Source organism: Podarcis bocagei, assembly GCF_964188305.1.
Source record: "Podarcis bocagei genome assembly, chromosome: 13".
Taxonomy (NCBI): Eukaryota; Metazoa; Chordata; class Lepidosauria; order Squamata; family Lacertidae; genus Podarcis; species Podarcis bocagei.
In genome coordinates, this window is record NC_138138.1 from 1,284,951 (window position 1) to 1,311,039 (window position 26,089).

Genomic DNA, 26,089 nt, shown 5'->3' on the forward strand with positions numbered 1-26,089 from the left:
TCCCTCTACCCCCCGGGGTTTCTTCCTTCCTGGATTCTTCTGACGCTGACCCGGACCCTCCTGCCTCCTTGCGCCGGGCTTTAGGACCTGGTTCCCTTTCCGGGCTGCTTACTGCGCCGCCTTCCTCTGCATTTGAACTTGGCGCGCGCGCCCAACCTTCCACTTTCCTCTTAACCGTTTCTTCGCTCCCCGATGGAGGTGTGGCCACTCCTGACTCATGCCCTCCCTCCTGTGGTGAGCTGCCAGCGCTTGCCCCCTGGCTCCCTTCTTCTTCCCTGCTCCCTGGCGGTGACGCTGGTCCCGATTTCCAACTGCTCTCCCCTGAGTCCCCTCTGGCTCTATCTTCCTGGGGTGCCCCCCTAGACTCCCCCCTTGCCCTGGCCACTGGTGCTCCTTTCTGTGAATCCTCTGATTCACTGGAAAGACTAGGAGATCTCGGGTCGTCGTCATCACTCATCTTTTCTTCTGCCTCCTCCCCTTCGCTCTCTGTTTCCTCCCTTGGCCTTGCCTCTGCTCCTAAATCCCTGACATCCATCCCCCCCTCGAAGCCCCCCATTCCCCCCTCCCCTCCTTCCGGTGCTGGAGCTGGGTGCTGCTGTTGCAAAGGGACGAACGTCGGATATCGTTCGCTTCCCGTGGCGGGCCTCCATCTGAAGTCTCGCGGGTCTTCCTCCCTGCTCTCGTCGACGACGGTCACCTCCGCTTCCATCTCTGTGCCGCCGTGCTCGAAACCAGGGTCGTCCCCGAAAACGTCCATGTCCGTTTCTCCCTCACTTCCTCCTGGCGGCGTTGCTCTTCCTGGGCCTTCCAGCCACCTTCTGCGGAACTGCTCCTCTGGTCTATCGTCCCACCAATACGAGGGTTCTGATGCAGATCCCGAGGGTGACCCCTCCGGGGAACGGACGTCTTGTGTCGGGTCCTCTTCCGAGTCGAACCCCCGGAAAGTGCTGGCCGAAAGCGTGGGCGTGAAAAGCCAGTCGTCGAAAAAGTCTGCTGGCATAGGTCTATGTGGGAAGAGGGCATGAAACTCGTCTTTGAGTAGAGGTTCGTCCAAGGCGTAGCCCGGCACCCAGCTGTTCGCACTGGCCGGGGTGCCCTCCTTGGCGAGAAAGTATTCTACCCCCTCTTCCCCCCATCTGGAGTCCAAAATCTCCGTGACTTCGTTGATGCGCTCCTTCTGTGCCACTCCCGCGTGCCCTGTTCTATCTCTGACCGGACTCGGCGCCGTTCCGGGTTCCTGGAACCTGTGCGGTGCCTTGTAGGGAGTGAGCACCGATCTGTGGAACACCGGATGCATTCTGTAACCCTCCGGAAGTGCCAGTCTGAAAGCTACCGGGTTGACCTGCTCTTCGACTTGGTAGGGCCCCAGTTGTTTATGCCCTAGTTTCTCCTTGGCCAACGACCTGGCCGGCACTGCGTGGGCTGCTAACCAGACCCAGTCTCCCACGTGGAGCTCTTCGCCAACCCTTCTGTGTCTGTCCGCTTGTACCTTGTATGCGTGTTTGGCCAGCTCCAGGTGGCGCCTCAGCTGATCGTGGACTTCCTGCAGCTCCGACGCGAACGCATCTGCCGTCTGCGGCTCCCCCTCCCCCATTCTTTCCAGTCCCGGGAAGGTTCTGGGGTGCCTCCCGTTGTTGGCGAAGAACGGCGTGACCCCCGTGGACACGTGCTTCGTGTTGTTGTAGGCGAACTCGGCAAGCGGCAGGTAATCCACCCACGTCGCAGGCTGTTGATTCGCATAGCATCTCAGGTACTGCTGCATGATGGCATTGACCCGCTCCGCTTGCCCGTTGGTCTGCGGGTGTCTCGCCGACGCCAGGTTGATCTTGACGTTCAGGAAGCCCATCAGCTTCTGCCAGAAATTCGAGATGAACTGCCGCCCGCGGTCGGACAGAATAGACCGTGGCAGACCGTGAACCTTGAACACGTGGTCTATGAACAGTTTGGCGGTTTGCTCCGCCGTGGCCACCTTAGCACACGGAATGAAATGGGCCATCTTGGAAAACAGGTCCACCACCACCAGCACTGCCGTCTTGCCCCTCGAGCTGGGCAGATCTGTGACAAAGTCCAGAGCCACCCTTTCCCAAGGTTCGACCGGAGTTTGCAGCGGTTCCAACAGTCCGGCCGGCGGTCTGTGCACTGGTTTGGCCCTCTGGCAGGTGTCACACCTCACCACGTAGTCTGCGACCTCCCCTCTCATTCCAGGCCACCAGAAATCCCTGGCTACTAATTCCACCGTCTTCTCCTTGCCAAAGTGCCCGGCCGTGGGCGCGTCGTGCAGCTGCTGCAGCACCTTGGCGCGAAGGTCGTCTCCCGGCACGTAGATGGCCCCTTTACGGATGAGCAATCCATCTCGTAGCTGGAAACCGTCGGCCACAGCCTTGCCCCTTTGCACCTCTGCCATCTTTGCTTGCGCGAAGGAGTCATCCTGCAACGCTCGTCGCACCGCCTCCAGGTCCACGGTGGCCGCGGCGCACGCCCATACTGTTGGTGCGAAGATGTGCATGGCTGCCGCTGGCGTTGCGTCCTCCAGATACTGTGGCTTACGGGAGAGGGCGTCCGCCATGATGTTAGTGTCCCCCGGGACATACTCTATGCGGAAGTCGAAGTTCGCAAAAAACTCAGCCCAGCGTATCTGCCTCTGGTTTAGGAACTGTGCCGTGCGCCAGTGCTCCAGATTCTTGTGGTCCGTGCAAACCTGCACCGTGTGCTTGGCGCCGATCAGGAAGTGCCGCCACGCTTTGAACGCTGCATGAATGGCCAGCAACTCCCTGTCCCAGATGGTGTAGTTCTGCTCGGACTTGCTGAGCTTCCTGGAGTAAAACGCTCCCGGTCGCCACACCCCCTGCTGGTCCTTTTGCAGCAGGACCGCCCCCACGGCTCTGTCCGAGGCGTCTGTCTCCACCCTCATCGGCCTGCTGGGGTTGACGTGAAGCAGCTGCTCTTCCGACGCGAAGAGACGCTTGAGTGCCTGAAAGGACTGCTCCGCCTCCTCCGTCCAAACGAACTTCTTTTTCTTGGAGCTAAGCGTGTCTGTGACGGCCGCTGTCTGCATAGCGAAGCCCTTGATAAACTTGCGATAGAAGTTCGCAAAGCCGACAAACCTTTGGACCTCTTTCCGGTTGCGTGGGCTCTTCCAGTCCAATACCGCTCGAACCTTGGCGCTGTCCATGGCGAGCCCCTTGTCAGACAACTTGTAGCCCAGAAAATCCACCTCCGTCACGTCGAATTGGCACTTCTCCAGCTTGGCGTAGAGCCTATGTTGCTTTAGTCTGGTCAGCACTTCCTTGACGTGCCTGTCATGCTCCTGCTGCGATTCCGAAAAGATCAGGATGTCATCTAAGAAACAGACGCACGTCTTGTAGAGAAGTCCCGCCAACACGTGATGCATGAAAGCTTGAAAAACGTGGGAGCCATTTTGCAGTCCAAAAGGCATAACTCTGTATTCGTAGGTACCCAGTGGCGTGAACATGGCCGTCTTCCACTCATCCCCCTCCCGCATGCGAATGAGGTTGTACGCCCCTCGCAGGTCTAATTTGGTGAACACTTTTCCCTTCCGCACCTTCGCCAGGAGGTCGTCGATTCGGGGCATGGGGAAGTCCGACGGCTTGGTCACACTGTTTAAAATGCGATAGTCCACGACCAGTCTTTTTTGGGGCGTGTCTCGCTTTTTAACAAAGAATACAGGACTGCCCCCCGCTGCCTTGGACTCTCGGATGAAACCGCGCTCCAAATTATGATCGATGAACTCTTTGAGTTCCTGCAGCTCGTCCTCCGACATGGAATACAGTTTCCCTTTAGGCAGTGCCGCCCCCGGCAGCAGGTCAATTTTGCAGTCATATGGTCTGTGAGGGGGTAGCCTGTCCGCCTCCTTCTCGCAGAAAACTTCCAAAAATTCTGCGTACTTGTGGGGAATCGCCTGCAGCGTGCCTAGCAGCAGCTGTGACTCCTCTTCCTCTCCTTCCTGCCGGTGCATGATGCAGTGTTCAGCACAAAAGGAAGAGCCGAAGACCAGCTGCCTCTGGTACCAAGCCAGCGTTGGGCTGTGCTTGTCCAGCCAACTCATTCCCAATACAATGGGCGTATCCGATAGTTGAGTGACATTGAAGCTGATGATTTCTTTGTGATTCCCAAGTCGCATCGCCATTGGCGGCGTCTGCTTCACCACTTGCCCCCCTAGCAACTCCCTGCCATCCACCGTGACAACCTGCAGGGGCAGTGTGGCCGGCAGCAACTGTATAGCGTGCTTGTCGACAAAGTCCTGCCCTATAAAGTCCGCGTTGCTGCCCGAGTCCACTGTGATGGGCACGTCCATGGTGATTCCATTGGGCAGCTGGAGAGATGCGGTGAGCCTCACCACTGGTTTGGGCGGGAGGGGGTTCACGGGCTGTAAAATCTCTGGGGACTGCGGCACTAACACGTCTGGCTGGGCCCCAGGGCCTCTTCCTCCAGCCAGACTGCTTCGTTTCCCTGCTGTGTTCCTCCTTGCTGCGTTGCTGCAGTCACCATTGCCGAGGCTGCAGTGAGCTTGTGGAGCCTCTGGGGACACTCTTTCGCCATATGCCCTGGCTCCTCACAGACGTAACACTTCCTGTTCCCTCTAGGAGGCTTCGCTTTCACTGCTGCCGGTGCTAGGGCTCTGGTTGCTGACTGAGCCCTTGCACCTCCAACCTCCATAGGTTCGGCTCCTCCTCCTGGCGGAGGCGTGGATTGCGCCCGCGCTGCTTCTCTGGGAAGGAAGGAGGGGCCCCTGGCTGGTTCGCGCCCTCCACGCCCTTCGTCCCTGCTCCACGGGCGTTCTTCCAGCCTCACCCCCACTGCCAGTGCCCTCTGAACGACCTCCTGGGTGGTTCGGGGTCTCTCCCCCCTCGCGATCTCATCTTTAATCGAGCTGTGCAACCCCTCCCAAAAGAGGTCTCTTACAGGGGCCGAATCTCTGTCCCATTCCAGGGCACTGACCAAGGCGAAAAATCGGGCATGGTACTGCCTGACGCTGGCCCTCCCTTGTCTTAGCCCATGCACCTCCTTCCGGGCAAGATCCACGTCAATGCTTGATAAAAAACACCCATCCATCGCTTTAATAAAGGCATCTGCATTCTGGAGCGCCGGATCCTTATCTCTCCATAAATTGCGTAGCCATGCTTTAGCATCCCCATGCAAATGAGACATGATGAATCCCACTCTCTCTTGCTCATCTCTAAAGTCTTTATGCAGCAGTTGCAGTGCGCACAGTACGTCTGCTCTAAAGTTGGGATACTGTTGCAGGTTCCCATCGAAGTGAGAGACCAGCCCGCCTGTGCGTCTCGCCAACCCAATTCCCTCCTGCCGGGGTGTCTGCTTTGTCAGCACATCTAACCTGACCTGGAGATCCCTGCAGGCGGCAGCTGCCTCCTCCTCTCTCTTCCTGGATGCGAGAGCCTCGGCATTCAGTTGTGCCACTGCTTTTCTGAGTTCCTCTATCTGCTGCTCAGCCGTCATGTCGTCTGCCGTTCGTGAGCTCGCTAGTGGGCACCTGCTTCTCTCCCCTCCTCGAGGTTGTAGATGCCCACAATTGAGAGAGACGGAGCTTACTGTCAGAGCTGCTTGAAGATCCTAGCTCACAGAGGATCACGCTAGCCAGCGATCATTAAGTAAAAGTCTTTATTGAATTGCAGTTTCCATTCTCACGCTGCTGCGCGCAACTCTACGTCTAGTAGCTAGATCGGCGAAGCTCCGTCTGAGTCTCCGCCCCTTGTGCACCAACTTAATATCCTAGCCCTGCTCCACCTTTTCCACCTGACTGTCCTCCTCTGGGTCCCTCTACCCCCCGGGGTTTCTTCCTTCCTGGATTCTTCTGACGCTGACCCGGACCCTCCTGCCTCCTTGCGCCGGGCTTTAGGACCTGGTTCCCTTTCCGGGCTGCTTACTGCGCCGCCTTCCTCTGCATTTGAACTTGGCGCGCGCGCCCAACCTTCCACTTTCCTCTTAACCGTTTCTTCGCTCCCCGATGGAGGTGTGGCCACTCCTGACTCATGCCCTCCCTCCTGTGGTGAGCTGCCAGCGCTTGCCCCCTGGCTCCCTTCTTCTTCCCTGCTCCCTGGCGGTGACGCTGGTCCCGATTTCCAACTGCTCTCCCCTGAGTCCCCTCTGGCTCTATCTTCCTGGGGTGCCCCCCTAGACTCCCCCCTTGCCCTGGCCACTGGTGCTCCTTTCTGTGAATCCTCTGATTCACTGGAAAGACTAGGAGATCTCGGGTCGTCGTCATCACTCATCTTTTCTTCTGCCTCCTCCCCTTCGCTCTCTGTTTCCTCCCTTGGCCTTGCCTCTGCTCCTAAATCCCTGACAGGTACTTTTATAGCTTTGTTTAGAGTATGTAATGTTTTAATAATATAAATGTTTTAAGTCTTTTTTTACCAGTTCAGTATATTTTCTTTTAATTGTCAAATAATTCTGTGTACATTGCGGCAGCCTTTGGCTATGTGCAATAAAACTGACTGAGACTGAGACTGAGACTATTGAAGGACTCTGTATGAGAGGCTCGGAAGTGAGTATCTCCCAGGTGGGAGGATGAGAGAAGAAAGGGAAGTTCCCAGGTGAGAGTTGGGAGGGATCACCTTTCTCTGTGTAGGACAAGATTTACACGTGAAAGAGGACTGTGTATTCTCTCTCACACAGACTTAGTTTGTTCTTTTATTACAATGTATTATCAAAAGTCTTAATAAAAGTCTTTTTAAAAAAAGTACTGGCAGGGTAGAGGACAAGGAGGTCAACAGCAAGTGGAGCCACTGCCAATGAGGGGCAGAGCCAAAACCTTTTTTTGTCCCCCTCTGCTGAGTTCTTCAAAGGCAACCCTAAGATGGAAGAAGCTAACCTCCAGCACCACCCACTGTGCAGGTTGAACGTAAGGAGGGAGGCAGGCGGTGGCTTACTGAGGGTAGCCGAGGTTGGTGGGGCAGTGTCCCATTTGTCCTAACGGACCTATGTCTCCAATATCCCCCTTTTGCAAACAGGAAGCTGCAGGGGTCCGCTCTTGCTAAGCCAGGCACTTAAAGTGAAGATGCCAGGTAAAGGTAAAGCGACCCCTGACCATTAGGTCCAGTCGTGGCCGACTCTGGGGTTGCGGCGCTCATCTCACTTTATTGGCCAAGGGAGCCAGCGTACAGCTTCCGGGTCATGTGGCCAGCATGACTAAGCCGCTTCTGGTGAACCAGAGCAGCACACGGGAACGCTGTTTACCTTCCCGCCGGAGCGGTACCTATTTATCTACTTGCATTTTGACGTGCTTTTGAACTGCTAGGTTGGCGGGAAAAGTTAAAATGCCAACTACTTTTCAATTCTTTAACTGGGAAAGCTACAGAAATTGATTTTTTTCTATGCCATCTTGAGCAGCTTCAAAGACAGTTGACAATTGTTATAATTGCAGAATTTTGGCAACACACATGCTAACATTTTGATGGCAAAATTTTGGTTACCAGGCTCTGATGAGATTTCTCGCGGCAGCCTCCTTTGTCAGAGCAGATTCCATCAGACAAAAGACACTGAGGAGCTCAAGGACAGACCAAGAGCAGCCTCCGCGAGGCCTCCCGGCTGCTGCTGCTGCTGCACAACAGCTCTTTATTTGGTGGTGTTTCTGTGCATATTTGACCAATGCTAGGCAACAGTGCATGGATTATTCAGAAGGTGTGATGCGTCAGGGAGACAGAAACACTAACAAGAGTTTTGCTTTGACAGGGCAGGATGGGCTCGTTCTCCAGAGCAACGCATCTGGCATTCTGTTCCAACAATCCGTCATGGAGCTGGGCAAGGAAGGAGGGTGCTTTATGGGCCTGCTAGCCAAGTGCCTGAGGCAAGGAATGTTCCCTTCAACTTTCCGTGTGCAAAACCTGACCTGCTTGGTGGGAAGGGCTACACCTCTGTGGCAGAGCACATCCTAGTCAGGCAATGGGCCTCCAGGTTCAATCTCCATCTCCAGAGAAGCTTCGGGAGCCCCAGGTTTCTTGAGCTCAGTCTGCCCTGCAGGGCTTCGCTTGCACGCTCTCTCTCTCCCTTTCTTGCTCGCCTTCCCTGCTTCTCTCTCTCTCTCTCTCTCTGTGTGTTTTTGGATGTTTCTTCAGAATAAAAGGGGGAAAACACCCAGTGTTTGTTGTGTGTGCCTTTCTTTGGGGAAGAAGCAGCCCACAGGTTTCTTACTAACCCAGCCTACGCTGCCAGCCTCAGGTTAACTCTGCCAGTCTTCAGCTCTCCCCTCCCCTGACGCAAACAGGAGGGAAATACGCTCTTGAGATGCTTGTTGGCTTGCAAGTTGCTTCAGAGTAAAAGAAAAAAACCCCACCCTGCTTTGCGTTTGAGCCTCTTCTGGGTGTCTCCCCCCCACACTCCTTATGCTGCCCATTTTCTCCTAGATGGCTACGCCAAGAGTGGACACTTACAAATGCCCTTGGATGGGGTGGAAGGCGCATTAGGCATCCTTCCCAATGTTGAAGGAGCTTGCAAAAAAGTTTATGGCTATTCCAAGAACAAGTGTGCAATCTGAAAGTGTGTTCAGCTCGGCTGGCAATGTTCTTCAAATACAAAGGGCATCTCTATTGCCAGAAAACGCCAAAATGCAAATTTCCCTTGCAAAAAATATAAATTGTGTTTAATAGCTTTTGTTCTGTAAAATTTTATCCATGCTTTCCGGTTTGGCCTGGTTTATAAAAGAAATGCAAATTTTATTGGCAATAAAAATATAAATTTTGTTTATATTTTGTTCTGTTAAAATTTATCCATTCCATTCTTTCTATTTTGGCCTTGTTTAGAAAAGAAAATTAACAAACAATCAAATAACTGGTGTTGTGCGATGTATACATTCAACTAAGACTCGATAGTGAATCATATTTGAATATCTAAAAGTGTGACATTGAATTTGCTTTTTTCTTGTTTAGTAATGTAATTAAATGTTTAGGGAACCTTTGGTATCTAGCTTCTAATTACTTCCACAGCTTTAATTTTAGAGAAAATGTGCTATTATCGGTACAGTAGTACTATAACATAACAGTTGCAACAATACGTTAAGTAAAATTTTATCAGTTTTAGAGTTAGAGCCATAAGTAATAGCAGTTGCCAGCACCATGTTCACCTCTACATAGCTCCAGCCTTATTTCAGATATTGTGATATACTGAAATATCACAATATTTAACTGGTTACATATCGTGATGTTGAAAACCAGGTATCACCCAGCCCTAGTAACTGGAGAAGGAAGGGTTTTATATATTTAAATGCCATGGCTTTTGTCAGGAAAGAGTTAGAGTTAGAAGTTTCCAGTTTCCCAGAGGGAGAATGTTTTCCCCAAGGCCAGGAGGAGAGCAGTGAATCTAACAGGAACAACAGGGAGGGACCAGCTGCAGCGGCGTAGCGTGGGTTGTCAGCACCCGGGGCAAGGCAAGTAATTTGCGCCCCCTAACCCAGGGCAAGGCAAGTAATTTGTGCCCCCTAACCCCTAGCCTGCCGCCGCTGCCAGCTTCTTCTTGCTGCTGCCTGGTCTGGTCTGGTTCTCTCCCGCGCTCAGCGCTGCGTTGGGCGGCCGCTGCACTGTCCCTCCCCCAGATAGTCCCTCGCTCTCTCTCCGCACCGCACGCCTGGCACCCACCCGCTCCACAGTGGGCGGCAACCCAGTGGCTCGGATCGGATTCGCACAGCCAGCACTGCAGTGAGAGAGAGTGAGTGAGCCAGGTAGGGGCAGAGAGCTGCGAGTGTGAGCGCCCCCCCCCAGATGTTGCGCCCGGTGCGGGCGGCTCCCCTGCACCCCCCACGCTATGCCACTGACCAGCTGTTCCCAGGAAAGGCCAGGGTTCAGTTCTAGCTCAGATTGGGAGGAGGGGAGATACAAGCCAGCTCTAGCCAGGAGGGTAGGAAAAAGAGCGGGAAAGCGAAAGGAAGGGCGCCTTCGCCATTTTGAGAGTGGCTGGTCACAGAGAAGCAGAGCTCAGAAGGTAGCTGAAGTAAGTGACTCTGAGGAATAGTAGTTAAAGAGAAGAACCGTTTATAAGCTTGTTTTGTTAATACATAACAAAAAGTTATAAAAGAACAAGAAGCGTTTGTGTTGTGATCTGAAGAGGACAACGACCAGTCCTGACAGTCCTTACTCCCCAAATCCTAAGAATGATTGCAAGGCTGAGAGTGATCTCGAGAGAGAGAGAGAGAACTACAGTTCACAGGGCTCTCTAGGGAAATGGAAGCGACCGTGCTAGTCTGTGATGTAAATATTCCCTCAATTCTCTATCCTGCACCATGGGAGTTAAAGAAATGAGGTGAAGGAAAATTGTGAGCCATCTCATTTTTGTGGCACCTCCTGGGGTACCAGAGTAATGCTCAGAAGACCATGAGCATGCATAGGAATGTCCCAAGGAAGATATCCCAGAACCTATTTGTCAGGGCTGCCTCAGGTCTCAGCTCACAAAAGACCAACACCAAGTTCTTCTTATATACAAGGATGTTTATTGCAGTTCATAGTAAGTTCCACAACCGAGGCGCGCAGCCCCCACGTCTGTTAACCTTAGACGGTAGAAGTCCCCTCTGAATCCGTCCCCCCCTACACCAGTTTAAGAGGCTTAGGCTGCTCCACCTCTTTCTCTCTTTCCTTTTCCGCAGGGTCCTTCTGCCCGCTGGGGTTCCGCTTCTTCGGGATTCTCCTGACGCCGAATCCTCAGACTGCTCTCCCCCCCTCCTGCGGGCTTTGGGCCCTGGCTCCTCCCCCGGGCTTCCTGTACTTCTGCGCGCCTCTACATTTGAACTTGGCGCGCGCGCCCAACCTCTAACCTTCCTTTTGACAGTTATGCTACTCCCCTCACTGCCCTCCTCCCCTTCCGGGAGAATGGCTTCCTCTGAGCCCTCCTCCTTCGCTGCTGCCGGAGCTGTTTCCCCTGACACACTGGAACCTTCCCCCCCCCTCGCTGCGCTCTGGTGGGGAAGCCGGCCCTGATTCCCAGCTGCCGCTTTGGGGTCCCCTGCTGGCCCCCCGCTCCTGACACTCTCCCCCTGGGGCTCCCCTTGCCCTGACCACTGGCGCCCCCTTCTGGGAATCCTCTGATTCGCTGGAGAGACTCATGGAATCCCTTGCGTCATCGTCATCTTCTTCCTCGCTGTCCTGGGATTCCTCCCCATCGCTCTCCATCTCCTGCCTTCCCTGTGCCTCTGTCCCTGTACCCCTGACACTATTGTAAGTCATGAGCTTGCTCCTAGATGTAACCAGGTACACTAACAGCAACTACCATAAATTTATTTTTAAAGACTCCAACGCTGGCTGGGGCTGGTGAGAGTTGGAGTCCAACAGCAGCTACTCAAGGTTCCCCACACCTGCTCTAGAAGATAAGCCTGTTAGCCCTACAAGTGAGTAAAGCTGAAAAGCAGCTGGAGTTAACAATGGACAGCTAAAACCATCCGCTTATGAACCCTTCCCCAAAACAGCTGGGGACACACTTTCTGATGCCAATAGTGATTATAATGATAATGATGATTAATAATTTTATTTATTTATTTATCGTCCATCTGGCTGGGTTTCCCCAGCCACTCTAGGTGGCTCCCACTAGAATATTAAAAACATGATAAAACATCAGTCATTTAAAAACTTCCCTAAACAGGGCTGCCTTCAGATGTCTTCTAAAAGTCTGGTAGTTGTTGTTCTCTTTGACATCTGGTGGGAGGGCGTTCCACAGGGCGGGTGCCACTACTGAGAAGGCCCTCTGCCTGGTTCCCTCTAACCTCACTTCTCACAGTGAGGGAACCGCCAGAAGGCCCTCAGAGCTGGACCTCAGTGTCCGGGAAGAATGATGGAGGTGGAGACACTCCTTCAGGTATACTGGGCTGAGGCCATTTAGGGCTTTAAAGGTCAGCACCAGCACTTTGAATGGTGCTTAAAAACGTAATGGGAGCCAATGTAGGTATTTCAGGACCAGTGTTATTCTGAATTAGTTGTAGTTTCTGGGTCACCTTCAAAGGTAGCCCCAGGTAGAGCGCATTGCAGTAGTCCAAGCGGGAGATAACTTCTGACAAGAGCCTCACAAGATCATTTTTAATAGCAAAGCCTACCTGTGCTGGTCCCGGGGGGGTGGTTACCATGCGGCGAGGTCTGAGTCCGGTCCTGGGTCGAGGGTCTGGAGGCTGTCCGTCAGGGGCAAGGTGGGGTCCAAGGCAAGAAGCCGGGCGTGGTCAGGAACTCCAGAAGAGCAGGTCAGGGTGCTGGCAGGAACAGGTTTCCAGCGATGTTGCTCCCGCAACCTGGGACTGGGCTGACTGGCCTTTATCTCCTCTGAGGTCAGGGGCGGTCCCGGCTCCACAGGTGACCTGCCTCTCCTGGCCTTAAGGCGAGCTCTCCTCCAGAGAGAACCCAGTTCCCTCCACCTCTCTGCCCTGAGCCTCTGCAGCTCAGGAGAGGCTGGAGGGTTACTGGACCCAGAGGCAACCTCACCTTCCCCTGACAAGGCTGGGAGAGGAGCACCTGCAGGCAATGGGTCCTCAATCACCTCCAGAGCCAGAGTGGATTCATGTGGTGTCTGCTCCTGAGGATCCGGCACAGGTGCAGGCCCTTCAGATTCAAGCCCCTGCCCTGGCGGCGGGGACTCCTGTGCAGGCAGGGATTCCTCAGGTTCAACCTCTGAATCAGATTACCAGGCCATCACACTACCACATCTAAGGGACATGGGTGGCGCTGTGGTCTAAAACCACAGAGCCTAGGGCTGGCCAATCAGAAGGTCGGCGGTTTGAATCCCCGCGATGGGTTGAGCTCCCGTTGCTTGGTCCCTGCTCCTGCCAACCTAGCCGTTCAAAAGCACAAAGTGCAAGTAGATAAATAGGCACCGCTCCGGCGGGAAGGTAAACGGCATTTCCATGCGCTGCTCTGGTTTCGCCAGAAGCAACTTAGTCATGCTGGCCACATGACCCGGAAGCTGTATGCCGGCTCCCTCAGCCAGTAAAGCAAGATGAGCACCCCAGAGTCGTCCGCAATTGGACTTAACGGTCAGAGGTTCCTTTACCTTTTTACCCCATGTATTTGATGTTCTTGTTCAGGTACATCTTTCTAGAAAAATGTGTAGCCTCCTTTTTCTTCCTTCAGTAGTCCCTCACCTGATCTTTGAGTTTCTTGAAGCGCTGCAAGATCAATGTTAAAACGTCACAGCTGTCTTGCAAAGATGGCAAGTTCTGCGTTCGGGATGCTTATTATCTGTGTTATCCGACAAAGTCCATATTTTCCCTGTTCTAAACTTCAATTTTCTTTTACGACTACTGGGTGGTCAGGGGGAAAGGGAGGCAGACTAGGTTTAGGGCACCTAGGTTTAGGGCACCACTCACCATGACAATGTGAGTGATCCAATGTGATCCAGCGAGCGAGTGCTTCCCTGTAACCTCGCTTCTCGCAGTGAGAGAACCAGCAGAAGGCCCTCAGAACTGGACCTCATTGTCTGGGCTGAACAATGGAGGTGGAGACACTCCTTCAGGTATACTGGGCCAAGGCCGTTTAGGGCTTTAAAGGTCAGCACCAACACTTTGAATTGTGCTTGGAAATGTACTGGGAGGTCTTTCAGGACCAGTGTTATATGGCCTTGGTGGCTTCTCCCAGGCACCAGTCTAGCTGCCACATTCTGGATTAGTTGTAGTTTTTGGGTCACCTTGAAAGGTAGCCCCACGTAGAGTGCATTGCAGTAGTCCAAGCAGGAGATAACTAGAGCATGCACCACTCTGGCAAGACAGTCCGTGGGCAGATAGGATCTCAGCCTGCGTACCAGATGGAACTGGTAGATAGCTTCCCTGGACACAGAATTGACCTGCGCTTCCATGGACAGCCGTGAGTCGAATATGACTCCCAGGCTGCACACCTGGTCCTTCAGGGGCACAGATACCCCATTCAGGACCAAGGAGTCCCCCACAGCTGCCTGCCCCGTCCCCCCAAAACAGCACTTCTGCCTTGTCAGGAATCAACCTCAGTCCGTTAGCTGCCATCCATCTTCCAATTGCCTCCAGACACTCACACAGGACCTTCACAGCCCTCACTGGTTCTGATTTAAAAGAGAGGTAGAGCTGGGTATCATCCACACACTGATGAACACTCATCCCAAACCCCCTAATGATCACTCCCAGCGGCTTCATATAGATGTTAAAAAACATGGGGGAGAGGACAGAACCCTAAGGCACCCCACAAGTGAGAGCCTAGGGGTCTGAACACTCATCCCCCCCCCCCACTTTCTGGACACAGCCCAGGAGGAAGGAGCGGAACCACTGTATAACAGTTGTGATGGCCTGGGAATCTGATTCATAAGCTGAACCTGAGGAGTCCCCGCCTACAGGGCCGGCTGAGCCGGTGCAGGGGCTTGAATCTGAAGGGCCTGCACCGCTCCTCTAGACGGTCCAGAAGGATGTTATGGTTGATGGTGTCAAAGGCCATTGAGAGATCCAGCAAAACTAGGAAACAGCTCTCACTTTTGTCCCTAGCCCACCGGAGATCATCAACCAGCGCAACCAAGGCAGTTTCAGCCCCATGATGAGGCTTGAATCCCAATTAGAAGGGATCCAAATGGTCTGCATCCTCCAGGAGTACCTGGAGTTGTTCAGGAACCTCCTGCTCAATCAGCTTGCCCAAGAATGGAAGATTGGAGACTGCAATCCCAACCACTTGCACTGCTAAGCCACAGTTAGAACTATGGTTCCACAAAAACAGACAAGGCATAGCTATGGCAAACATTTCCAAACTGTATGATGTTGTGGTGGTGAGAGAGACTAAGGCATGCCTTGAGCAATCAAGTTACCATCCTGGACATGAGCCACCTTACTGGATGCATCCATCAGTCTATGTTCCTCAGACTGGGGAGGCCCCATGGAAGACTGACACCCCTTCCCAGACCCACAAGGGAGGTGTTAGATCACAGGCCCAGGCTTCAGCTGAACCTTCCCCCTACCTGGAGCCCTCCAGAGGTCAACTCCCATCAGCCCCAAGCAGCACAGCCAATTGTCATGGCTGATGGAAGTTGTAGTCCAAAGCATCTCGAGGGCACCAGGTTGGGGAAAGCTGCTACACATAGCTGGTCCAGTGGGAAATGTCAAAAGCCCCACCCTTGCCAGAAAAGCACAGTCCTATCCCTGAGCCAAGAGGACAGATCTATTGGGAGTCTGTTGTTACGCACCGTGTGCAGAGTATGGCTTGTGAAGCTGGTTGGAGAGCAGACTTTACCTGTTGCCATCACACACAGACGGAGATGCTTGCAGAGTAAGAAAAATAACAAAGTTGCTTATCATAGGAAGTACATAACTTGGAAATAAATGTTTCTAAACTAACTAACTAGTCTAGAAAAGACAAAGACAATGATAATTTTTTCTCTGTGGTCCAAGAGAGAAGTGTAAGGAGGAGGATGGAGCTCTAAACAGGTTGCAACCTAAGCTGTATCAGTCCAAACTTTGAAGGATAGGGTCAAAGGTACAGGGATAGTCAGGAGGTCTCTTGCTGTTTTAAGCCCATGCAAATCCTTTTCTGCCAGCTGAGTTGCACCCCAATTTCCAACAAAAATCCCAGAATCAAAAAGCAACTGGGCTCTTAACTCGCAGCCCATTGTTCTGTCACATTTTCAAAAATATATCTCACATCTTGCTTTGTATGTGAAGCACCATTTGCCTCCCAATTTCCCCTCAGGAAAGCACACAACTCTGCCCCAGATATCCACATTTTGGAAAACACCAATTTATAGCATGCAGTTCTGAACATCAGAGTGGGAGGAGTAAAAAAAAGCACATGGCGGCTTACCAATCTTCTGACTAAAAATCTTGTCAAAGGTTAATTCACCTCTCTCCTCCAAATACTTCTGCATCACGCTGCGGATACTGAAAGAGAAATCACAGACACACATTACTCCTTGCAACCACACACACAACAAGGAAATGAAGAAAGAGAGGTATAAAAAGGTACCTTTAAAAGATAGATATGGTGAACAACAGGCCAAAACAACTACAAAACCCTGAAGATGTCATCCTGAAGGATTTGGGGTTTTGGTTTTCAATCAGAAATGGATAAATCAAATAGAAAATGTCTGCATGGGATTCACTTTCACATGAATGTGAGTATTAGTGGTTGCTACCTTTTGGAGGCCAGTAGACATATTTGGGATTTTGAGAGAGGGCCGTGGGCACCACCCACTTTGCTTGCTCCTCTCCCAACAGATTTGTTGGTGGTTTGGAGGGGATCCCTTTTAAATAATTGTGAGGATCCCTAAGGATCTGTGCCTCAATTCTATGTTTTTGTACCACAGCAGCACTGGAAACCACCAGATCAGTGAATTCAGATCAGTTATGTCAGTGGAAAAATACATGTTTGGTGATTTGATGGCAGTTGGGGGGGGAGACTGTAGGCAAAAATAATTTGCAAATTTCAAATTTCATTGCATATGGCCTTCTCTGGCCTCCCCCACATATCCTGCATTATTCTGACGCCATCTCTCCTCTAACTCCTGTTTTGCTCCACTTTCTCCCACCAGGCCATTCAGCTTTACTCCTGAAATCCCCCCCCCCCGCTCTTTCCCCATCTCTAACCTCCATGGTCGGAGGCAGTATGCCTCTGAATATCAGTTGCTGAGAATGACAATTGTGTAGAGTGCTGTGGGGCTTGCATCCTGCCTGTGGGCTTCCCACTGGGGTATCTGGCTGGCACTGTGAGAACAGGATGCTGGACTAGATGGACACCCACTGGCCTGATCCAGCAGGGCTCTTCTTCTGTAAACATGACTCTGAGAAGCCCACAAACACACACAGCATTAGCAACTGCCCCTTCCTGCTGTTGTTCCGCAGTAACTGGTTTTGAGGCACACTGTCTCCAGTACCAGAGGCAGAATATAACCATCATGACTAGTAGCTGTCGGGGACTGGCAGGACCCAGACAAGTGTGCACCAGGGGAAGGGGGCTGCTGGCTGACTCGGGAGAGGGGCCCTGTGAACCAGCCAGGAGGCAAGAGGCAGGGGCAGGAAAACCTTCAGAGTTGGAGGGTAGAGTTCAGGATGGGTTGGTAGACGAGGAGGAAGAGGCAGATCAGGCAAGTGAAGGGCCAAATGCTTCCCCACCCTCTCCCAGAACCAGGAGGAGATTGAAGAGGGAAGAACAGAGGCAGTTCTTATGCAGCTGTAGTCTCCACCTGTGTGCATGCAGCCCAGCATGGAAGGTGCATGTGACGGACAGCAGAGTGAGACCAGGCTCTGGGGATGCAGTGCCTCACAATTCCACCAGGGGGCTGGAGCCTCTCTCTGATTGGCCACCAAGCCAGAGGGGGTGGAGACAGCACTTTGGGAGGGAGAATAAAAGGAGCTGTTTCTGAGAGATGGAGATGGAGAGGGAGGAATTTGGTTCTGATCAGTGTGTGGAACATCTACCCTAAGGAAAATATCTACAGCTAGAGAAAAGAGCCTCTGAGCTTAGGCTGGAAGACAATGTTGTGTGTATTGGGAGAGTATTCAGAGAGGAGTGAATTGGAGGGCTGAGCATGAGCCAGGAGAAGTAGAAGCTGTCTCCTTGGGTCTCCTTCCAGTCAGGAGAGGAGACATCTTCTAGAAAGAAAAGAAGAACCTAAGTCCAGTTAAGAGGGGTGTGGGGATCCCCTGGGTCTGTTGTATTATTTGAAGCACCTCAGGGGTGTGACTGTTAAAAGGTTGGGTAACTGACAGAAAGTACCACCTGGTTTAAGAACCAAAGTATTAAGATGTAACACTATGGCGATCACACAGGGTCCCCAGACGTTTGACAGTCTATTGATCCCTGTGCTTCGCTGCTGCCACCAGCCCGTTACTCTCGGGTACACACTGAGTCCAGACAGTTTTTAAAATTGAACCAAATAACCAAGTTTATTTTATAAGCATTAACAAGTTTATGGTTTCAGATAATTTTTCTTGTCAGTCTCTTAACCTTAGTTTCTTTACGGCCTGTACCTTCCTAATACCTTCTGACTGATTATCCCAACTGTTTAAATGACTCCTCTTAACAGATTCTCTCACTCTCTCACATCAGACTTGCCCAACCCACCGACTTATCCTCCCTCTCTCTTCTCTAACTCCAGACTCACTTCTTAACAACTCTTAACTCTAACTCCTCCCCTTGGGTTCCTATTGGTTAATCATTTTACACTTAGTTAACCCTTTCCTTATGACCCAGTATGATGTCACACACCTAGGAGGGCAAACGCCACAAACACAACAACTGAGTTAAGGAACTGAAGTGAAATAACTGAAAATAAGTTGAGCATTTACCATCTAGTCTAGAAACCTGTAACATCTACCTGAAACGTAATAACTGAACATAACTGAACATAAGCAACTGAAGTTTAAAAGAAGCTGTCACATCCATTAGTTTTAATATAATTATTAAGTTAATCATTTTCTGAAAGAACATTGCTTCCTGATATAACCTTTGTTTTATCCACTTTGTTCTGTAAAATAAATCTTTCTTTGTTCAACTTTTGCCTGAGTTTCCAAGTTCCTAAGAATTCCTTCACATTAAATCCAAGAGATAGCCTTTGGTGGTTAGAAATATACTTATAGGAATCATACAGAAGTGGGGGATTCTTCACCGTGCATAAACTGGTGGAGGGGGTGAGCCCCCCCGTTAATGCTCCATAGATGCAGAACAGGGCATGGCTGCCTAGATGCTAAACTGGTGTGTGTGGGTATGTAGAAATGACTATGTGTCAATTTTGTACTCCTTTGGCTGGCGATGGCCCTTGACAGTAGCCAGTGATAGCCTTATCCTCCATGAATTTGCCCAGTCCCCTTATAAAGCCATCCGAGTTGGTAGCTATCAATAACTGTTGTGGGAATAAAGGTCACAGTTTAACTATGTGCTTGCTGTGTGTAGAAGTCCCTCATTTTGCCTGTCATGAATCTCTCCATATTCAGCTTCAGTAGATCTCTCAGTGGGGCTCTTGTGTTACGAGAGGAAGAAAACCATCTCTCTATTGAACTTTTTTCACACAATGCATAATTTTATATACAATACCTCTAAACCACTCGCTAAAGTAAAATGTTCCAAACACTGTAACTTTTCTTCACAGGGGAGTTGCTCCTTGCCCTTGATCATTTGGGTTGCCCTCTTCCTGCTAAGATCCCCACCTCTCACAACAAGTATTTCTGCAAGCTCATGTTTAAATGCCATCAGCAGAAACGGTTCTTTGCCTTTGCGTGAGTGACCAGATGTGAGGATTGGTTTGTCTTACAAATGAGTTGTGGTTCATTTGCTTATGCAGAGTGTGCAAGTGTGATGAGAGTCCCCCTGTTTTTCACATATATATATATATATATATATATATATATATATATATATATATATGTGTGTGTGTGTGTGTGTGTATGTATGTGTGTGTGTGTGTATATATATATATATTATACCCCGCCCATCCGGCTGGGTTTGCCCAGCCCATCTAGGCAGCTCCAAACAGATTAAAAACAGAATAAAACATCAAACATTAAAAACTTCCCTAAACAGGGCTGCCGCCTTCAGATGTCTTCTAAAAGATAGTTGTTTATTTCCTTGACATCTGATGGGAGGGTATTCCACAGGTCAGGCACCACTACTGAGAAGGCCCTCTGCCTGGTTCCCTGTAGCCTCACTTCTTGCAGTGAGGGAACCACCAGAAGGCCCTCGGAGCTGGACCTCAGTGTGTGGGCAGAACGATGGGGGTGGAAAACACAAGGGCAGACTAGGACCAGCTTGAGAAGGTTTGATCTTCTGCCTCCCCAACTCAGTAGGAAACATGAGGCAGCTAGGACTTGGCCATGTTTTGCAACTACAGGAAGTCTTTAAGGGAGAGGAGACTTTAAAGCTAAGCTATGCCTCCATGGTCTGAAGCAGAAATACCCTAAGCAGTCTCAAAACGGCTAACATTCTCTTTTCCCTTTCTCCCCCACCACAAACACTCTGTGAGGTGAGTGGGGCTAGGAGACTTCTGAGAAGTGTGACTAGCCCAAGGTCACCCAGCAGCTGCATGTGGAGGAGTGGAGACACAAACCCGGTTCACCAGATTACGAGTCCACCGCTCTTAACCACTACACCACACTGAGAACAGGATGTTGGGCAAGACGTGCCCCTTTGGGTCTGATCCAGCAGGCTCTTCTTGTGTTCTTAAGAAATGGAGAGGTGCTTCTTCCCAAAGGGAACACAAGACCTGCCATTTGTTCAAATAAATGAGGATCGCCACATTAGTCACATGTGGAGATAGTAGGAATGAATCATATTTCAGTGGGGGCTGAAAGAAGATGCTGAGGAAAGGACTTTGTAAGGAGATAGGGAGGAATCAGTACAGGTCTGTAAAAATTGTACTGAAGACCATGAGAATATCTTGCACACAGAAAACCACACTAGCAAGGACCTGTTTGCATTTCTTAGGCACTGCTGGTCAGAAAGCCAAATCTTAAGACATTTGCTTCTACTTGGGCAAACAACCAGGCCTGCCTGTAGCCTGGCCCTGGTCAAAGCCTGGCAGGCAGCTTGTCAAAGCAGCAGAACTGCCCTCTGTGCACAGCTGGGACTGCTTCCTAGTTCTGCTGGAAGGCAGCCAGACCACCTGCTGCTGCTGCTGCTGCTGCCATGCTAAGATGTCTACCTGCCCAGCAGGAGAGGTGCATAAAGAGCTAAGGTGTGGCATGGCGACACACTTCTCTATTCCACCAGAGATGATGCCAAGGGCTACAGAGGAGCCTGGTTCATCCAAGGTTGGTCCCGTTCTGGCACACTCATTTCTGTAGCTCAAACTCAAGCTAATGTTGTTTCAAGCAGCTCCCTTCAAGGAAGGCATCCCAAAAGGGGGGGCAGGAGGGGAGAAGCGATTTCCCACCCAAAGAACCCCAGCAGCTGGAAATGAGTGTCGCTTTACAAGCTTCCTGCCCTTTTTTTTGAGCAACAGCCACTTTCTTCTGTCACCTTGTGACTGCAGTTATTTTGGCATCTGCTGTGCTCTGTGCATCAGGACAAATAAAGCACATTGGGGTTAGGTGTGCCAGGCTTTTAATGAGTGAGGTGCAAGTTGGCACTGGTGCCCTGCCTTGCAAATTAGCATCACAAAAGTATAACCCGATCGCAAAACATTTTATTCAAGTTGTTTACCCAGGCATTCCTTTGGTCACGTCAAAGGAACCAGGTCTCTTTCTGTTTACACATGCTTCTGAGCTGGTTGCCTAGAGGAGATTCTTACTCACCACAGATGATCAGGCAAGAGATGGTTTGTAAGTCTGGCTCCACCTCTTCGACAATGCCTGCTCATAGCACAACCTCCAACACAACCTCCAAGCTAGATACACCAAAGGCCATCCAGTTCATACCAGAAACAAGCCAGTTTCTTTGAAAGAAATTGCTGAGCCATTTGTAAATGTGTCCACCTATACAATGCTCTATACTCATAGCTGAAAGCATTTCTCTGGGAAAGGCCTTCCAAAACTCTCATTTTATGTAATTAGTCTCATAAAGTTCATTCATTATTTTGAAGTGAAAAAAAGTAATGTCAACACTGCTAGCAACAGCTTTCCAGAGATTCTGGAAGAGAGGGAGTGGGGTGAGTGACTTTTCTTTCTTTTTTTTAAGCAACCCTTTAACCACAGGTTAAAGGTTGACAGGAACCCAACAGCTGTAGCTCCTATCCCAAACACCAGCAATTTTAAACCAAGAAGGCCTGCCCTGCAGATTTATATATTTTGAAAGTGTTCACCTTCCGTTCTCACTGACCAGGCAAACTCTCCCATCTTTCAAACCCTGTGACTGTTCTTGTTTTCCTCCAAACCATCCTCTGATCAACAAGTTGTGCCCCGTCCTCATTCATAATGCATGAGAAAGAGAGTCAATTAATATATCTACTCTTCTTTAAAACAGCAAAGAGCCAGCGCAGAAGAGCTCTTAAGTCTGAGATCATGAGGTGTCCCAGGAGAACGTGATGGAGGCTGTGTCTGTGGAAAAGAGGCTCACACTAGTGATGTTAAATTCTTGAGAATAATCTTTTGGAGAACATTCTCGAGAATATTCTCGATTAATGAGAATATTAGATAATTTTCATTTAAAATAGGAGAATATTCATTTAATGCATTTAATGCTTCTAATAGGTCTAACACTTAATAACTGTTTTGGTGACTAAAACACAGCTTGATAAACAAAACTATATGCATACGTAGAAAAAAGAAGTCATTAACATTAAATATATTATCGTTATATGATAATATATTTCAGTATGTCAAATATAAATGGCACCTTGTACCAATGAATGGCACTGCAAAAATCAGTTACTGGCACTAAATAAAAATATAGAAATGTCAACTGTTTAAATCAAGGCCACCTCACTGTTAGATATAACTGTATAGACCTAGGTACTTTAAGTGTATAAACCATTAAAGCTACTTTCTGTTAAAAAAAAAAATCACACTGTATGGCCAAGGATATAGAATTGCTAAGAATAAGGTCACAGCAAAATAGAAAAAAGGCTATTACATATAGTTGAAATACATATGAATTCAAATGTTCATCAAATTAAATGCATAGCTTTTAAAAAAAAAAAAGTTTTCTGTAGCTCACATTTCAAAACTGCCAACGGTAAATGACACAATGCCCAGTAACGTAACTGGATCAAAAAAATCATTATTCATTACTGTTATGTACTGAAGTTCTCACCCTGGGCCAGCAGGGGGATACTGTAGATAGTTATGCAAATGAAGGATCAAAAGTGATGTTCAGTGATTGGATAGTTTTAGAAAGTTGCTACAGTTACATTGTTCTGGAGCTATATATAAGCTCTATAACTGAGCTCTTCAGTTCAGTTCTGTTCTGGCTTCTGAATAAACAAGAGCTGTTTGAAGAATCGCTGTGTCGTCTGATATGTTCGCCCACAACTTAACAATTACTTACACTGGTAACATCACAGCTTGACATATTAGTTACTAGATTTTTTTAATGTGGGTTGTAAAACTGGTTCTTACATTAGAGTTTAAAGTTTGTGGAGAATATTCTCCAGAGAATTTTCTAGCAGAGAGTTTTCTCCACAAACCATAAATTCTAATGTAAGAACCAGTTTTACAACCCACAATTTAAAAATCTAGTAAATCTAACTCAGGCATAGGCCCTCCAGATGTTTTGGGACTACAATTCCCATCATCCCTGATCACTGGTCCTGTTAGCTAGGGATCATGGAAGTTGTAGTCACAAAACATCTAGAGGGCCAAGTTTGCCTATGCCTGATCTAACTCAATCTGTGCAGCAGAAGAAAAGAGTGTGTGACTGAGCCACCCCAAAGGGCACTCCGAGCACATGCAGGAGGCATTCTGTGCACAACTAGGCTTTTGGTTTTGCTTACCTTTGCTTTTTGCACCGCAACCATCCTCCATAGAGCTGCAGGGGCCTTTTATTCTTCTTTTAAAATTGTGTTTTAAATTGTGTTTTTACTTTTACTTTTTACTGTAAATTGTTCTGTAGCCTTTTTTGCAGCAGAGGGGGGGATGAACCCAGGCAGTCCATAGCCCTGGTTAGCTCCGCATTCCAGCAGGCCACCCGGGCATCAGCTAAGAAGCCATCAACATGGGATAAAACATCCCTTACCATTCTCCAGAAGCCATTTGGATCTATTAAGTGGCAACGATGGACCATTCAAATCAATCCCACCTCCCTGCGGAGGGGAAGGGTCACAGACCATGGTACTTCTTTTGTTCCACTGGAATTTAGTGTCAGATCACCCACGTCTACAGAGGTAAACACCAAATCTAAGGCATGTTCATGGCATTTGAGTATGGCCAGAGTTATTCAGGGACAGACCCATGGAGGCCATGCTTTCCATGAAGTCCCAAGTGGCCCCTTGTAAGGTCATGTTGACATGACTGTTAAAATCCCCTAGGACCGCCAGACTAAGTGTCTCCAGGAGAACATACACCATGACCTGAAGCAGCTCAGGTAGGAAATCCTTGATGTAACGGTGAGGTCAGTACACCAATAGGAATCCAGTACTGCCCAGCGTCCAGAACATGCACTCAGGAAACTGGGTCTCCCTAATAGGACGCCTGGTGCAAACTAATGACTTCCTAAAAATCCCTGCAACCCTCTCTCCCTGCCCACACGACCCGGGTTGCTGTGCATAAGAGAAGCCTGGCAGACAAGCAGCAGCAAGAACAGGCCCACCTGCCATGACCATCCAGGTATCTGTTATACATGCCTGGTCAATTCTACCATCCACAATCAGGTTATGGATGGCACTGGTCTTACTGGTCATTTACCTGGTATTACACAGCACCACCTTGAGGTCCTGTAGGCCTTGTTGATACCTGTATCCTTCTGGTCAGGACCATACCTGGAGGGAGGGACAGCCTTAAGACAATGACTAAACTGGCCTACTTGGTAATGACGTGGTCTAGTTTTAGTGTAACGCCTCCTCCTGCCCATGATCACTGAGATTGGATGTCCCAATGCCTCCACCCTAGTGTTGGCTGGGGCTCACTCCTGGGCAGGCCTGTCTCACTCCCCCTAAAACAAATTAACTTATGCAAATTAGCTAGCTTAACTAAAATCAAATCCAGGACAAGTGATTCAGAAGGAATCATGAAATCACAGAACTGTAGAGTCAGAATGTGCCCTCAAGGGTCATCTAGTGCAACCCCTGCAATGCAGGAATCACAGCTCAAGAATATCCCTGACAGATGACCACCCAACCTTCATTTCAAAACCTCCAAGGAAGGAGAGTCTACTGCCTACTGAGAGAGATCGTTCCACTGTCAAACGGCTCTTACTCTCAGGAAGTTCTTCTGAATGGTTTGTCCCCTGGCATTCCACCCACAACCCAAGGGATGGCGGGGGTGGGGGGGACCAGGGTGCTACATGTTGTGTTGTAATCTGTCAAGCCCTGAATATGGAAGTCTCTCACCAAGACCCATGACCCCCAGCTGATGCCTTTGGGGTGGTGCCCTTGACCATGGAATCTTCCCGGACCAGTTCTCTGGAGAGAGGGAGAGAACTTCTGGAGATCTGATATAGGTTGCTATACAGGGTGGGTACTTCCTAAACTCTGCTGGCTCAATTTGAAATTGCTAAATGGTGATTTCTCACCTCCTCTAATAAAAGAGTCAACTCTGCCTCTTAGTTTTTGATTTATCACCAGAATCCTCCTGCGCCCCTGTTCACACTTCCCCCAGGAAAGTTTCAGAATTTCTACTAGCAATGAGCAATGCATCTTGCATTCTCAGGATTCCTAGAGGAGAAAGTGACCTGGAGAAACCCACAAAGAGGCACAACAGGCAGAAGCCACAAGCTGCTTATCCGAATGAAAAGCAAAATAAATTATTAAATCCTTTCATGTGTGGTCCTCTCCATGTTCCAAAGTACCCCCTCCCTCTCAAACACAGGTGAGAAACTTCTATTGTTGTTCAGAAATGGGGAGAATCTGCCAGGTCACTTAATGGTGATGGGCAGGGCCACCCACTTTTCCTTCTACCTTCCTTCCCCAGTCTCTCTCTCTGCCACTTCCTTTCTCCCATTCCCTGCCCTTGCCACTCCCATGATGAAGCCAGGTCCACAGCCACTCAGAATCCAAGCACTGCAGGCTGCCTGCCCATATGTGCCCCAGAACATCTACCAGACCATGTGGGATGTCACTGAAATGGGGCAGGCCTTCCCTTCAAGGCATGTTTCTGTTAGGATATTTCCGTTCCACCTTAAAAGGGAGCAGGCTTTGTGAGTCACAGAGTCTGCGTATTTCCTGTTCACAGGAAGTTTATGTTTTCTATTGCTTTCGTTTCTCTCTCTGTGCCTGGACACTGAAGCACGCAGTCATGTTTTTTTCTTTGTTCTGACCAACGCTGAATAAACTTAAACAATGCTCTCCTTAGTGCATCTTTTGCTGTGCATTATCTGATGATAGAGCGTGCATCAGCTCTGGAATGTGGCAAGCTATTTCTGGCGCTCGTGTCGCTAATTGCTGATACTGCGTGTCTACGGGAGATCGATGGACGTCCGGAGGTGACTTGGAGACTTGATGGACGATGTCTCCCTGGCAGTATCCCAAGAGTTTCATCTCAAGGAGAAAGCAAACTGACTCTCATGCTGGAAATAAGATCTCACAGGTCTTCTAGGGAGAAAGGGAATGAGGCCAAAGGGGG

The 26,089-nt window shown here is 49.8% G+C and overlaps 1 protein-coding gene across 4 annotated transcripts in view; it reads right to left on the reverse strand.

Annotated features, from left to right (window-relative positions):
* GRK3 (G protein-coupled receptor kinase 3) overlaps positions 1-26,089 on the reverse strand; it is a 176,200-nt gene that overhangs the window by 130,773 nt on the left and 19,338 nt on the right. For all 4 annotated transcript variants that reach the window (XM_081168529.1, XM_081168527.1, XM_081168526.1 and 1 more), the window contains exon 2: positions 15,747-15,823. In XM_081168529.1, the coding sequence (XP_081024655.1) occupies positions 15,747-15,823 (77 nt within the window). The remainder of the gene's footprint in view (positions 1-15,746; positions 15,824-26,089) is intronic.